The sequence below is a fragment of the Rhea americana genome, unplaced genomic scaffold (genome assembly GCF_003343005.1).
Source record: "Rhea americana isolate MKP2758 unplaced genomic scaffold, rheAme1 scaffold_67, whole genome shotgun sequence".
Lineage (NCBI taxonomy): Eukaryota > Metazoa > Chordata > Aves > Rheiformes > Rheidae > Rhea > Rhea americana.
This window is the reverse complement of record NW_028186834.1, coordinates 939,341-953,458: the sequence shown is the minus strand read 5'-3', so window position 1 is coordinate 953,458 and position 14,118 is coordinate 939,341. Positions and strand designations below refer to the sequence as shown.

The following is a 14,118-nucleotide window of genomic DNA, read 5'->3' as shown; positions in this document are numbered from 1 at the left end:
AAAACTTTGCTTGTAAGTGTATTGCCTGTCCCTAAAGGAAGAGTCCCAGCATGATTAGAGTAATTGGTGCAATCATTGCTTTCTGTAATACAATTAATGTTGTTTTATCACAAACAAAAATACCTATATATTKAACTCCAGTATTTGAGGAAGATCATGGTCTTCTGATCTTGCTTTAGTGAGAGCAGGATATGTTTAAATAAACTTTCTGTACTGGGGGGGGAGAGAGACAACAGTGAAAAATGTATGATGAAAATACTGTTTTATTTATAAAGCTTAATTTCTTGTCCTCCCACTAGAAGTCTCCAAATTATTTGAACATTTTCTCCCAGAAGGCTAGATGTTCTTTCAGAACCAAATTACATCTCTATGGACAACTAACAYGTTACTACTAATATCTTAGTCTCACAAGGTCCTAGGTACCCTTGAAAACAAAGAAAAAGATCTTTAAAAAGTTATAATGTGACTAGAGTGATAATGGTAATTAACAAAGGAAGCCATTGATGTTACTGAATAACGCGTAGGCATTTGCTTTTATGAAGTATTACGTGAGGATTCAGCTTGTCGTTTGGGTACAAGTGGTTATTAATGACATCCAGCTTGTCTAAACAATCCTCCTTTCAACTTTAGTATTCCAGTGCATTGTTTAGTAAAGAGAAATCTGGATATCATATTATGTTTTTTTTTTTCTGTGCTTAAAGAGAGTGACCAAAAAAAATGTATGAATTATTTTTTAGGAAAATTACTGAAGTTTGGATTGCTATCTTGATACTATAAACCTGCAATAAGTGGCAATGTCCAGGGTCCCCACCCCACCTCCTCCTGGAGAGATGTCCAGTGGACCTGTGGCTGAAAGCTGGTGTTACACACAGGTAATTTGCATGAATTCTTGTGGCTTTGTTTTCTTGTCAAAGTAATTAAAAAAAAAAGAGAGAGAGAGAGAAAAGAAAGAAATCCTGCAACGCTTTGAGTTGGGCTGACCGTCAGCTAGTTCTTATAGTTAATGCTTGGCAAGTAAGTTGAACTTTATTGAAGTTTTCTACATCTCTTGTTCAGGTTAAAGTAGTAAAATTTTCGTACATGTGGACCATTAATAACTTCAGTTTTTGCCGAGAAGAAATGGGTGAAGTTTTAAAGAGTTCTACCTTTTCGTCAGGGCCAAATGACAAAATGAAGTGGTAAGGTCTTTTTTTTGCTTTTGTTGTATTGGGGGGTGKTTTTTTTGCCTCAGAGTTGTGAAGTCAAGTCATGAATAAATATTAAAATTTGAGGATATTTCTTGAAGTTTTATTATAGATACTGGGTGTTTCTAGTTTTATAGTTTCAGCAGTCACAGGAGAACATTCGTTTTGGTAGCTTGTGTCATTATATCTTATAAAAATGTCACAACTTATTCTGTGTGCAATTTTAAAATGTATGATTTCTTCACTTCTTCCAGGTGTCTGAGAGTGAACCCAAAGGGACTAGACGATGAAAGCAAAGACTACCTGTCATTGTATTTGCTCTTAGTCAGTTGTCCAAAAAGTGAAGTCAGAGCAAAATTCAAATTTTCCCTGCTGAATGCTAAAAGAGAAGAAACAAAAGCAATGGGTAAGGGAAACTTGAAAATAGTATAGTGCATGCAGTTTTGAAAGAATAACCCAAAGAAAACTAGTGTTGAAATTTTTTTCAAGTGAAAACAAAATTTAACACTGAGGCAAGCTTTAAAGCATCTGTTTTAAGGATCCTTCTAGAAACTTGATTTAAATAATTTTATCCATGTTTCACATGTTTCTGACCATTGAGCTATGTTAATTCTATCTGAAACAGTATAAATTATTGTGGCATTACTAACTACTGTCACTCCAGATTCTTGTCACCTGGCTTTTCTAGCAGATTATTCTTGTTCCCTGTTGGTAACTACAGTTGAAGGAAGTGTTTGATTTCCATAGTTAATCAGGTTAAACATGCATGTTTTATGTAGACACTCCTTTACAATGTTTTGGTCTATTTAATTTGATTTGCACGGTAATCAATTTAAAAACATGAACCATGTATCCAAGGAATTACRTTGAAATAATTGGTGATTCAATTTAATTGCCGTCTTGATTTGGAAAAAGCAAGGCTCTTATTTTCAAACTTGTAAGCACAGCCTTGATTAGAAACATTTTTAGGGAAGGCTGAATTTCCCAAGAAAATGTATGATTCACAGCTGGAATTCTTTTAATACTAAATATTTTGAGGACCTTTTGAATTAAACAGGCTATATAAGTGCTAATTCTAATCATTCAGATGACATATAACAACAGATGTCTGATTTTTCCAAACATATGTATGGGTAGAGTAACTTCTTATGCAGGATGCCCTTCAGCCAGATATGAGAGATCAGAAAGACTCGGGCTGAGTAAGTTAGCATTTTACTTTTAATAAAACCATACTTGAGTGAGCATAACTTTCCTCTATGACCTCAGAAATAAACATATAAATCCCTATTTGCCTTTCAGGTGTTTATGCATTTGTGAATAATAATTTTTAAGAAGATGCTCATTTCCCAAAGCACAGTCACATCATTACGTGAAGTTAGAAAAACACAAGTAGATTCTGTTGGATATTAAGTAGTAGGTGAACAGAGAAGCACTTTTTAGTCTGCTTGCCAAAGTGCAAGGTAACATGTAATGCTAAACTCTGGCATCTCCAGTCTGATCTGAGAATCTGATTTACCTCAACAATTTAGTGCTGGTCTTTGAGTTTGTGCTGTTAGTTCTGTACATGAAGAATCTGTCTACTTTTCTTCCCTCCTTTTTTGGACTTGCAGATCTTGCAGGATCTGCTCTGTTACAAGTTCAGAATCTGTTGGAAAATCTGTAGTTCTCTAGTACCTGTGCCTAAAGTCTTCTGAGGAGTTTGTTCCGTTTTCTGGAGTAACGTAATTTTTTTAGTCTCTAAGTTTTCTCTTCTCTCTCTTGAGTACTAGGCCTCAATATTTTGGTTCAAGATGATCCTTCCTTGCTATATAACTAGGCCCTCCAGTAGTCTTTAAAGCAAATCCTCAAAACATAGTGCAAATCTAAATATCATAAGGTTTTTAATAGATGGATGGACATTTGGAAGAGAAGTAAATGCATATACTTATTTTACTTTGTATCCATCTTCTTACACTAGTGGAGTTGGCTCCTTCATTCCTTATAAGCCTCCTAATCTGGAGCTTACATGAATAAAACTATCCCTTTATGTATTTGATGGATTGTTGATTTTGGTTTGAGACAATATTCCTGTCCAGTATTGTACTGGTGTATGCAATTAAATTTAAGTGTGATATGCAGTCAGTGCATGTTTTGAGATAATTGTAGAATCACAGAATGATTCAGGTGATCCTGAACTCCTCCAGCTCGTGGTTGCTGTAGCCAAGGATGCACCCAGCCTTCACATCCCTGACCTGTTCTTTTTTTGCAAGTATGAGGTCCAGTAGAACATCYCTCCTCATAGGCTTCTCGGTCACCTTCAGGAAGTTATCATCAGTGCTCTCCGGAAGTCTCCCAAATTGTTTGTGCACTGCTGTATTGTGTCTCCAGCAAATATCAGGATGGTTAAAGTTTCCCATGAGAACTAGGGTCTATGAACGTCTGAGGCATCTTCCAGTTGTTTGAAGAAGGCYTCGTTCACTTTTTCCTGATGAGACAGTCTGTAGCAGATGCCCACTGCAACGATGTCAGTGTTGACCTGCCCTCTAATCCTGACCCATAAACTCTCAGCTGGCTCATCTCATGCAGGCCTCTAACGAAGAGGAGGCTCTTTGTTCTTCATGCTGTGCACATTAGGGTGAAGGCACATCCAGTCATGCTGATTTCCCAGGAAGGATCTGAGAGCTTTCCCCATAATACCGTTCTGAATGAAGGATACATCTGATGTTGAAGGGATTTTGAGAATGCAGTGATTATTTGCTAATTGGTACTTCAAATGCTGTTTAGCACCTTCTGATTTTTTTTGCAAAAAGTCCTGTGAACAGATATTGTTCAGTTTTTGCAATAGCAACTGTCCTGTGTTTGGTACTAGAGGATGTATAAACACTTTTCAATTTTGGGACATTACCAACAGGAATGTTTCTTGAACTTCCCAGCCATTTACTGTCTGACCTGGGAGATGGTCTATTTTTATTTATACCTTGTAATGATGCCCAACTACAGGTGTCCTTTGTTAACTGACAAKTCATGCATAGACTACTGCTTCAAATGAAGGAGCTGTATATAGAATAAGTAAAGAATTGAAATTTTTACTTTATTAGGAAACAAGAAAAATGTATTTACAGCTCTATGCTGCTCYATTTCTGTAGTTTTGTATAGTTACAAATTGCTACTGTTCATGTAAYTTCAGAGGGCTAACACTGATAGTAACATGCAAATCTGTAGAATTAAGAATTAGGCTGAATCTAGAGAAGAAAGTTTTGAACGTCTTTTGAATATGAGTTTGAGGTTTCTTTTTTTGCAATTTCTCTGCATTTGTTTCAAGTTTTTAACAAGTTGACCAAAAATGGGAAAACAATCCAGATTAAAAAAAAAGGCATCTTTAAAAATGGCTGGCATTGTTTTTTTTTTCTCAATATTAAGATTTAAGAATGTAAATAGTATTCTGTTATTGTTCTGTCACCCTTCAAAGCCTATGTTGCTGTTCAGTTGGCCTCTACTTCTGTACTCTGCTTTGGTAGCTTGTTTGTTGTTTGGAGGGGTGTGTGTGTGTGTGGTGTGGGCTTTGTTGTTGTTTTTTAAAAAAAATATATGAATAAGATGTCTTAAGGTGACAGGGATAGAAAGACCTCCTGCACTGTCAGTTCCTGACTTGTTCTTCATTGTATTCATAAAATGTAATCAAAACCAGTAGGACATATTTTGCTTCATCTATTTTTGGTGGGAAAACTGTGCTGAATTTTATTTCTTCAGCTATTGGAAGTGAAAACCATCTATTTTATACAATGCTGTGTTACATGTTAAAGACTATTTCAGTGATGCTACCAGATTAACTATCAAGGGGGGAAATTGGACTTTGATACTTTTTATTCTAGAACTTCTAGAAGGAATGCTTTTCAAAACAATTCTGCCATGAAAAATATTTTACTTTATACTAAACTTCTGACTTAAACTTTCAGTTTCCTTCAGGAGGYTAAAATCCATAAAACAAAATTGTCACATTTTTAACATGCTTTTTTGGAATTAAAGAAGAGCCCTGACTTGGAGGGCTCTTAATTTTTTTGAGGCTCTGATTCTGTATTTAAGAAGTATTCTTGCTCCAGTCTCCAGATAACCTATTTCCCATGTTTTTGTTAAAAATATGCAATGCTTTTTCCTGTGATTTAGTTTGTGGAACAAGTGACCAAATTGTAGTGGACATACCATGTAAAATAACTTCTATACACCGACTTACATAAAACTTAATGTGTAACTTTTTGGAATAGAGTTTGAACAGTGATTRATATTGATTTCATCCTATTAGCTCTTTTAAAGAGAGCTACCTTGAGCCCTTGTTTTCACCATGACCTTGGGAATCCTTTTGAGGGCTATTAACTTTAGAATGGGAAAAATAGTTGTGTGGTCATAGCAAATCTGGTAAATATCAAAAGTATTACAACAAAGGGCTAAAAAGCCAACTAAAGTATATCTATGACCAAAGCAATAGTTTGTTAGTTGAAACGATGTATTTCTGTTTTACCTTTTTAATGCTCTTTTTGTATTTGAAAATAATTTCAGCCTGTGAAACAGGACTTTCCATTTCAGGAAGGAGTCAAAACCGAATATTACAACAACTGCTGAAATCTTTTCAGAAAGTGCATGTGATGAGAAATTCATTGTAACAGTRCTTTCATGTGAAGAGTTTCTGTTTTGACACATTAACATTTTTAAATGTTTATTGACAAATTTTTCTCTTGCTGAATTGTGCCTAAGATAACATCTAAACAGATGACATGGTTGAATTGCAAACTGTGCTCYATTAAGATCTACTGAGTCTGTTATAAAACAACACTGTTACAACATAAACATACAGTGTGGTCAGCGGTGAGTTTCCTAAAAATGTGAAACACACAATCTAAATATATAAAATTGATTCAGTAGTGAATTAACACTTAGGCTTTCTTAGTACAGATTCTTTAGATGTTATCATTTGCTAATGTTTTTTATTTAACTTCCTTTGTATATAATCTTTTTCTTTTTTTTTAATCAGAAAGCCAAAGAGCATACAGATTTGTGCAAGGCAAAGACTGGGGTTTTAAAAAATTTATCCGAAGAGATTTTTTGCTAGATGAAGCTAATGGTCTTTTACCAGAYGACAAGCTTACGTTATTTTGTGAGGTGAGTATGGGCTTTAAGTGGTAAGCTTTTAAATAACATCTGTATTAGACCAGAAAATATTTTATGTTACTTGAAAACACTAATATGTGATAAAAGTTGTTTTCTGTAAGCCATAAATATACTAAGATACAGATTTACTTGTTAYCTGCTTATACTTTGTTTCCTTTATTGATACATGTACATGGAAGTGCAAAAGAAGTCTGAATTTATCGTTTGTAAACTGTTAGGTTTCTCTGTGAATCAGCTAGCATTACATTAGAATTACCTGTAGTTATTTATGTCAAAATTGGTTGATACAAATACCATTTTWCTGAGATTGCTTGTATTTAAAGAAGTTTCATTTGGAAGCATAAGATTATTCYATAAGCAAAAGGAAGTTGTTTGTATGTTGGTTTGCTTTGTGGAAAAAATATTTGTCAGGAAGAATCAATAGTACTGTACTATAACTTAGGGGTTTAAACAAAATTTTCAGGTAAATTTAACAGTTTAATTTGTGCACCTGTCCTAATTTTGTAACTCACTAAGATTTTGGTTGTGAATTTTACCTCTAAACCTGTTATTTATAGGCATATATTTAAGCAAAATTCTTTTAATGGCATTATATTTGAGAGCTCTTTTTCCATAGTGATTATTACACTTTGTTTCCTGAACAAATGCAAGTTTTCCATAGAAGGACTGGTTAATGCTGAGAACGAATGTTGAGAATTATATGCATAAATTTCACTTCATGGAGAATTATGGGTCACTTTTTAAATAAGTTTTGTTGGCAGATGAGTTGTCATATTAAAATCAGTAAAACGCTTACTGTATATTAAAAATGGAAACCAGAGGAAGATGCAGTATGAGTACAGTGTATGTTAAGTATACATTGGCAGGTTATCACTGCTGCCATGGAGTGATTAGTGGCTTAGGAGGAGGATGATAGATGCTATAACTGCTAGTAAGTTTCCTTTGATCTGTATTTACAGGAAATGTGCAAAGTTGTCTTGGCAAGATTACAACTTAATTATATGTCATTATGCTGTGTAGGAAGAATAATTGAAATGTGGCCTCTGAGACTAGATGGTGCAAATGTATAGTGCATCTATTTTCACTTGGACACGTTCCAGTAGCTGCATGATAAAATTGTTATGAATACAATTATTTGGGTGATAAAATTAGATGTAACAAGTATTTTATAGTTCTGTGAAGATACTCGTAAGTATTTTCTTTTTTTTGAATTTACCCCCTTTTGAATAGATTGATTATAAATAGCCCTTCAAAATATTGTTTGGTTTTGGAAATATGTTGCTTTATGTATTATTAAAGATAAAGTTTGTGCAAATTTGAGCATATACTGATTTTTCCCACAGGGAAATATTGTTGTTTAAATTAGTGCTAATCATTGAGCAAATTTTTTTCCCTAAAAAATTTATTGATGTTTTAAATGTGAGTGGCTTATGTAAAGTGTTTGAGCTACCTTAACTATAAATGTTGAAGGAAGCACAGCATTTAGTTGTGCATGTCAGAATAACTTCTGGCTTGGTTCAAACTAAGAAGGATTGGAGATCCAAATCTTTTTGTTTTTTAGACTCATTTATTCTGATGTGCTCTTCTAGCTATTAAGCTGTCATTAGAAATAACAGATCTTGTTTGGAGGATCTGTTTCTGCAGGCATCTGAAGTTTTTGTCCTTTTTAAATTCAACTGTGAGCACTAATTTCCGTGATTGTCTTATTCTAGACTGACTTACAACTTTTTAAAACAGTGTTAAATGTGGCTTGAAGGAACTTTAGCACATACAGCAAACATTTAGGAAAGATCACTTGAGTACCCGCTGTGTTGGTGAGTCTCCTTCTACCCTTTGGGCTGCAGAAAAATTATTTATTCTTCCTTAGCAGTATATTCAAAGATGGTTTTTCTGCATTGCAGACTGTTCTTAAGGTAAATTCGATGTGATCTTGGATTGGAAATTGAAGGATTAGGTTAAATACTTTGCAAAGTCTAGTGTTACCACTAACAAGAGACCTATTGATTAAACGCAGTTTCATAATTTTATGTTTTTTAAGCAAACTGATCTCTGGTCCCAGTTCTCACTTGGCATATAGTCTTAAAATACCAAAATCTTGCAAATGTTTACATCTGCTAACAGAATTGCAAATTCTTTGTAGAGACTTTTTTTTTTGTACTAAATGCTTTTGCAGGTCTCAGTTAACTTATGTTGAGTGAGCAATCTAGAGTATCACACCATCTTTTACTATTGTAGTACCACAGACTGAAAAACAAGGTGATGATGGTATCAGTGTTAATTATCATTTAACACACTAAGCTGTTAGTCATAGCTTCTGMGTCCTTACATACCCTTGTGCAGGAGGGTAAGCAAGGTAAACAGGATCTGTTCACCTGAAGTATGCGTGCAGTGCAAAACTGTGTGCAGGATAGCTTCCTAAGAAAGAAAGTAAATCGGACCTTGTGGAGTACCTGGAAGTCCTAGCTAGATTGCTACTCCTTTTTAAGCTAAGTTGTTTACTACTGGTTTTAACCTCTCTTTGTCATCCTGCAATTTACTAAAGAAATACTCACATTCTTGTGGGTGATTTTATGAACACTACTCTGGGGTGCCTAAAGTAAGGATTTGGTATTAGATGTTGAAAAAAGTGACCGTTTTATAATTGTCAGCATAAGGAGAGTTTTTCAGTAGCTCTGTGGGATTAACTTTATTGGATTTCAGCCTGATTTAAATAAATGATTCATTTAATTAAGAGATGATTGAAATTGATTTTAAACATCCCATCTGGACAAGTGAGATATGAAAAATCAGATCCCTGTAAGTATTTGTGGTTAGGCTCTTTAAAAGTTGTTGTTACCTGGGCAGCTGTCTGATAAGACAATACTCAGCTGTAGGAGACATGAATTAAAATTTTACTCAGGTTACATCTTAACAGGATGGCTCAAAGCAAACTTTTCTGGATTTTACAACCATCGATATTTGTTAGAAATCTCTCTAAAATAGTAAAAGCTTGAGATAAAAGCCTGAGATCAGCTTGCGTAAATATAAGGGATATGTAAGTTACTTTCCTAGGCACTGTCTATAGTTAACAAAAAGAGGATCCTGTACAGACAACTTAGAGAAAGAGCTTAACTTCAAGTGAAGTTTCTGGAGAAGCAAAACTCTCCATCGACAGCAGAATAGATCCAGGAAGGCTGATGTGGCTAAGCTAAAGCTCCTTTTATGTGTATTCCCTAAAATCACTCTGCTTAAGTGAAAACTGTGCAATTGAGTACACAGTAGCCCTATATAGGTCTTTGAGTGTAGTAAATATATAGACCTAATGTGAAAGTGAAATTTTGCAGTGCTTTGCAGTAGGTTTTTGTTGTCTTTTCTTTTAAAAGATGGGAGAATGTAATGGAATTCTCATAATCACAAGGTGGTGCGGGATGAAATGGAATTAGTCAATGATTCAAATTTCCAAACTGCTGTCTTAATTGGATCATCATCCTTTTCTGATCTGGTGTWTGGTTGCACTTCCCTGACTTTCTGTGAAGCTTAGTCCTGCTATTTTTGTTTTATGCCAACTTCTATGGCTGTGGAAATCAAACAAGACTGTCTCAACAGTTCTGGTATTTTCTCCTAATATACTCCTAATTCCTGTGTTTGSGAGATGCAGTAGTCAAGATCTTGTAGTTCTTCAGGAAGCTTTTATTCTCAGGCCTGTGCTATCAGACCACAAAAATAAAACCTGCGGAGTTATTCTGTTTCCCCTACAGACTAATTAAAAGAATGTGTACTGATATCTGAAAAAARCAAGTAAGAATGCTACTCTCCTGTTGACTGACTTTTATTATATGGAAGAATTGAATGTGAGAATTAATGGCAATATATTCATTTCAGCTATATGTCACTCAGTTATCTTAAAACTAGTTTTTATAAAATTACATCTGGTGAACATGCGTTTCATTAAGAAATGCAAGTCATTGGAGTATAAAACATAATAGATAAGTAATTTTAATAAAGATGGGCTTTTATCTTAGTTGGAAGAAGTTGTGATTTCTGCTTTGTCTGGACGAAGTAAAATGGAATGATGAAGGAGCAATGTTGCTTACGCTTAGATTGCGTTGTTGCATTGGAGTTTAAATATGATCTTGCTCTAAAGTAAGGTAGTAAAGCAACTATTCAAAATGTAGATCAATTTCATAAAACTTTTTTRTTTTTTTATGGTTCTGATGATCTGTTTAGAATTTTATTTCATGTATGTTTTACTTAAGCATGTGAAGAGTGTTGAACTGTGTGTTTATCTGTGAAATAGCATTAACCTAAGGATCCTGTTGGTATCTGAGCAACCATATCTGTCCTTGGTTTACTTACTTGGGCTTTTTTGTCATGTGGCATGTAGTACTGTGCTGTTCGTTTTTGTTTGAGTTGGATAAATAAGCGATGTTTGACACACTTAAGTAAAACTTTATTTACTCTATGTTATTTAAGGAATTTTCTCTTGTTTTTATATATTAAAAAAAATACAGACTCATAATTCTGCTTTTTCAATCCACTGGTTTAAGGTTCTGGCCTAATGCCTGAAATGCCTGTGTTTTTGCTTTGCTTAAGAATTGTTGAACTTCTAGCCATAGGTGCTATAATTTAATTATTTATTGGCATTCAGTTATGAAGGAGTTGTCTTGCTGTGATTTTCTGTTAGGTAAGCGTGGTCCAAGACTCAGTAAATATATCAGGACAGTCTAATACAAACACTTTGAAGGTACCTGAATGTCGACTAGCAGAAGATTTAGGGAATCTCTGGGAAACAACAAGATTTACAGATTGCAGTTTTTATGTAGGAGGACAAGAATTCAAAGCTCATAAATCTGTCCTTGCAGGTACTTTCTACTTTTGTATTGTTATTTTTTGTTATTAAAATTGCTAAAAACTTATAATTTGATTATATATAATATTTCCTTCTCTTGCTGCAGCACGTTCTCCAGTTTTTAATGCAATGTTTGAACATGAAATGGAGGAAAGCAAAAAGGTAAGCCTTACTGAAAACTTAACATGTAAATATTCACACAGTGTGAGAAAGAAGAGCTACAGAAAACCCAATATGTTGTAAATTGGTAAAGGTAAGTACTGTCTCATGCTGAATGAGAGGAGGTACTACTCCTTGAACTCTCCCTGTGTGGGAATTTACTCATGGAGAAAGAACAGATTCTGGGAAAGATTCTGGAGGATTTGTGAGAGCCTGTTATTTCACGTAAGCTTTTTTTTTTTTTTTTTTTTTTTTTGCCCTAGATAAGTTATGTTAATATGCTGGATCAGCAGCATTAGTAGTTAACAATCTGTCCCTTTTTGCTTTAGTTTAACCCACTGCATAAGCCAATTAATTCTATGTAAGTGTTACTTGCTTAATTTTAATATAAGCTTTATAAGGCAGCTAGGATACAAATAAGAAAACTGTGTGTGAATTATAACTGTAATTAAGCACTGAAGTGAAGCACTCCTTTTCATTCATGGTTTTTGCAAACACTTGATCTGTAGAAGTGTTTTGGATGGATAGTTATTTAATCAGCCCAGAGAGCTGCTTTTCCTTTTACACACTGGATATCTCCCACAGTGCTGTTTGTCTTTCATGATAAATAACATCTAAAATCAGTTACAGACAGAATCTATGACTGTAATTGAAAGGCGAGGGACTGGTCAGCTCACAAAGGATTTTAATAGATGTTCATCGCCTGAAGTCTTGCAGGTTGCGGTGATGCCACTTGKATGAATGAATTTGTCAGATGAGTGTGGGGCTGCAAAATGCCAATTTTTTTTCGGAGTTGGAATTTTTTCTCTCTGCACTTCCTTCATCTGAAAACTTTCCTAGGCAGAATTGGAATATTGGAAGCATTTACTTGGGATTTCTGGAGTTAAAGAAACCCAGGCATGTCCATTTTTCCTGAGCAGCGTCACCTACTCAGTTAAAGGTCACAACACTTTCAGAAATGCTGATGGCTTTCATGTTAGCCATAAATCTGCAGTGCAGTCTTACTCCTAAATACTGTGCTTGCTTCAGTGCATAGGAAAACAGAGCATGTATGTCTGTGTGCTGGATAGCTTGTGATTTTTGTTATTTTAATATATTTTTTTGTATCATCTCCAAAATCTACTTCCTTCTTCGTTGTATTTTACGTTGTCTCCTACTGCATTACTTGTTTGTCAGGATACTCTTAGGGCATGGGTTCAAACATGCAAGACAACAGTTTTATTGGGAAGGCCTTCAGATATGTGACACTGTTGAGATATGTTTCTTTGCATTCTGGATTTCAAGAATAAAACATAATGCTGTGTAGACTCAACCTAAATTGAGCCAAGCTATGTCTCGCTTTGTTCTGTCTAATGTTCTGACCACTAGTATTCTAAGTATGCCACTGTCAGGTTGGAGGTTCAGCAATATTTTTAAGTATTCCTGAATGCCTGCCTCTCTAATGTATAGAGTCCATGCCATCAATTCCACATAGAGCCAGACATTTCTAGAAAAAAATGTGCAGGTTATTGTTGCCTAAGCTTTTTTTCAGCTAATTACTACCTGACTTTGGATTACTGAGTTTGATTTACTTTCTGCTTAATACTATTGAGTGTTGGCTTAAATTCGTAAAGGTTCTGTCTGAAGGATTGCAAATCGAAAGTACTATGCGTGCAAATGTTATTCAGTATTTTCACTTTAAAATTATAGCTAAATTACAGAGGTTTTTGGTGATTCTTCTTTACCAGAATCGTGTAGAAATAAATGATGTTGACCCTGAAGTTTTTAAAGAAATGATGAGATTCATTTACACAGGAAAAGCACCAAACCTTGAAAAAATGGCTGACAGCTTGTTGGCAGCTGCAGACAAAGTAAGTAATTAGCTCCTAAATTCTCAAAATTGCTGTTTGTTTATGGAACATTCTTCTAACAAATCTTTGCAAGATTGGTGTATATTTTGATTTCTTTAAATAAAAAGAAAAACAGAACTCATCTGAATTGCAGAATGATGGGAAAGGATAGATGCTTTTTAGCAGTAAAAGGCTTAAAAAGCTTTCTGTCAATCTTTTTTGACTAGAAATATTTCAGCTCTTAATTATATTTACTATCAAAAATTTTGGCGGGGAAATTGGTACCACTAATATAATTTAAAGTCAATCTTCCATGTCTCCTACATCTTTATGTTGAGGATTAATACAAATGTTCAAATAACTGTCTTCCCTAAAGTACTGCTACTTAAGAACTTTTTTGTCTTCCCTACAAACAGAATAGTTCTAATCTTTTATTTCTTCTGTATTGAGATCTYGTCTACTCTTTAAATTGTTGCTCTAAATACTTTTCCTACTGTAATTTTTGAGATGAAGGGGCTTCATCAAGGTGAGATGATTCCCATTCTTACCATAACTAGTTTTCTAACATTTTCTTTAAACTTGACCCAGTGCCATGTTCTATCTTCACTGCTTTATGACTTGAAATGAAATTTTAGTTGACCATCTTCAGAGATCACTTAGTTGTCCTTTCTTGAGGATGTGTAAGTAGTTTAGAACCTAKAGAATGGTGTGTGTGTGTGTAATCTTAAACTTTTCTGCTCCGTTTTTTGTCACATAGCCTCATGTTGTAGTTTTTTWAAAAAWAWAWATATTTTGCTTGCTTCTGGRATTTTATTTCACAGAAGCTATGTCACTTTGTACATTTCAGCTCTCACCTTGCTTTGTGCTTTAGGCCATTGCCAAATCAGCACATAAGAATACTGTTATTGCAGCTTAGGTGTTACCCTCCACAGCTCTCCATTACTGGTCTTGCAGCCAACCCTTTCTTTCTTTCTTT

The 14,118-nt window shown here is 34.6% G+C and overlaps 1 protein-coding gene across 1 annotated transcript in view; it reads left to right on the top strand.

Annotated features, from left to right (window-relative positions):
- The first annotated feature begins 742 nt into the window (after positions 1-742).
- The window catches only part of SPOPL (speckle type BTB/POZ protein like), a 21,707-nt gene continuing 8,331 nt past the window's right edge, over positions 743-14,118 (top strand). Inside the window, exons 1-7 of the mRNA XM_085320971.1 lie at positions 743-872; positions 1,057-1,178; positions 1,439-1,590; positions 6,190-6,317; positions 10,990-11,167; positions 11,261-11,316; positions 13,041-13,163. Of these exons, the coding sequence (XP_085177097.1) occupies positions 795-872; positions 1,057-1,178; positions 1,439-1,590; positions 6,190-6,317; positions 10,990-11,167; positions 11,261-11,316; positions 13,041-13,163 (837 nt within the window). The 5' untranslated portion in view covers positions 743-794. The remainder of the gene's footprint in view (positions 873-1,056; positions 1,179-1,438; positions 1,591-6,189; positions 6,318-10,989; positions 11,168-11,260; positions 11,317-13,040; positions 13,164-14,118) is intronic.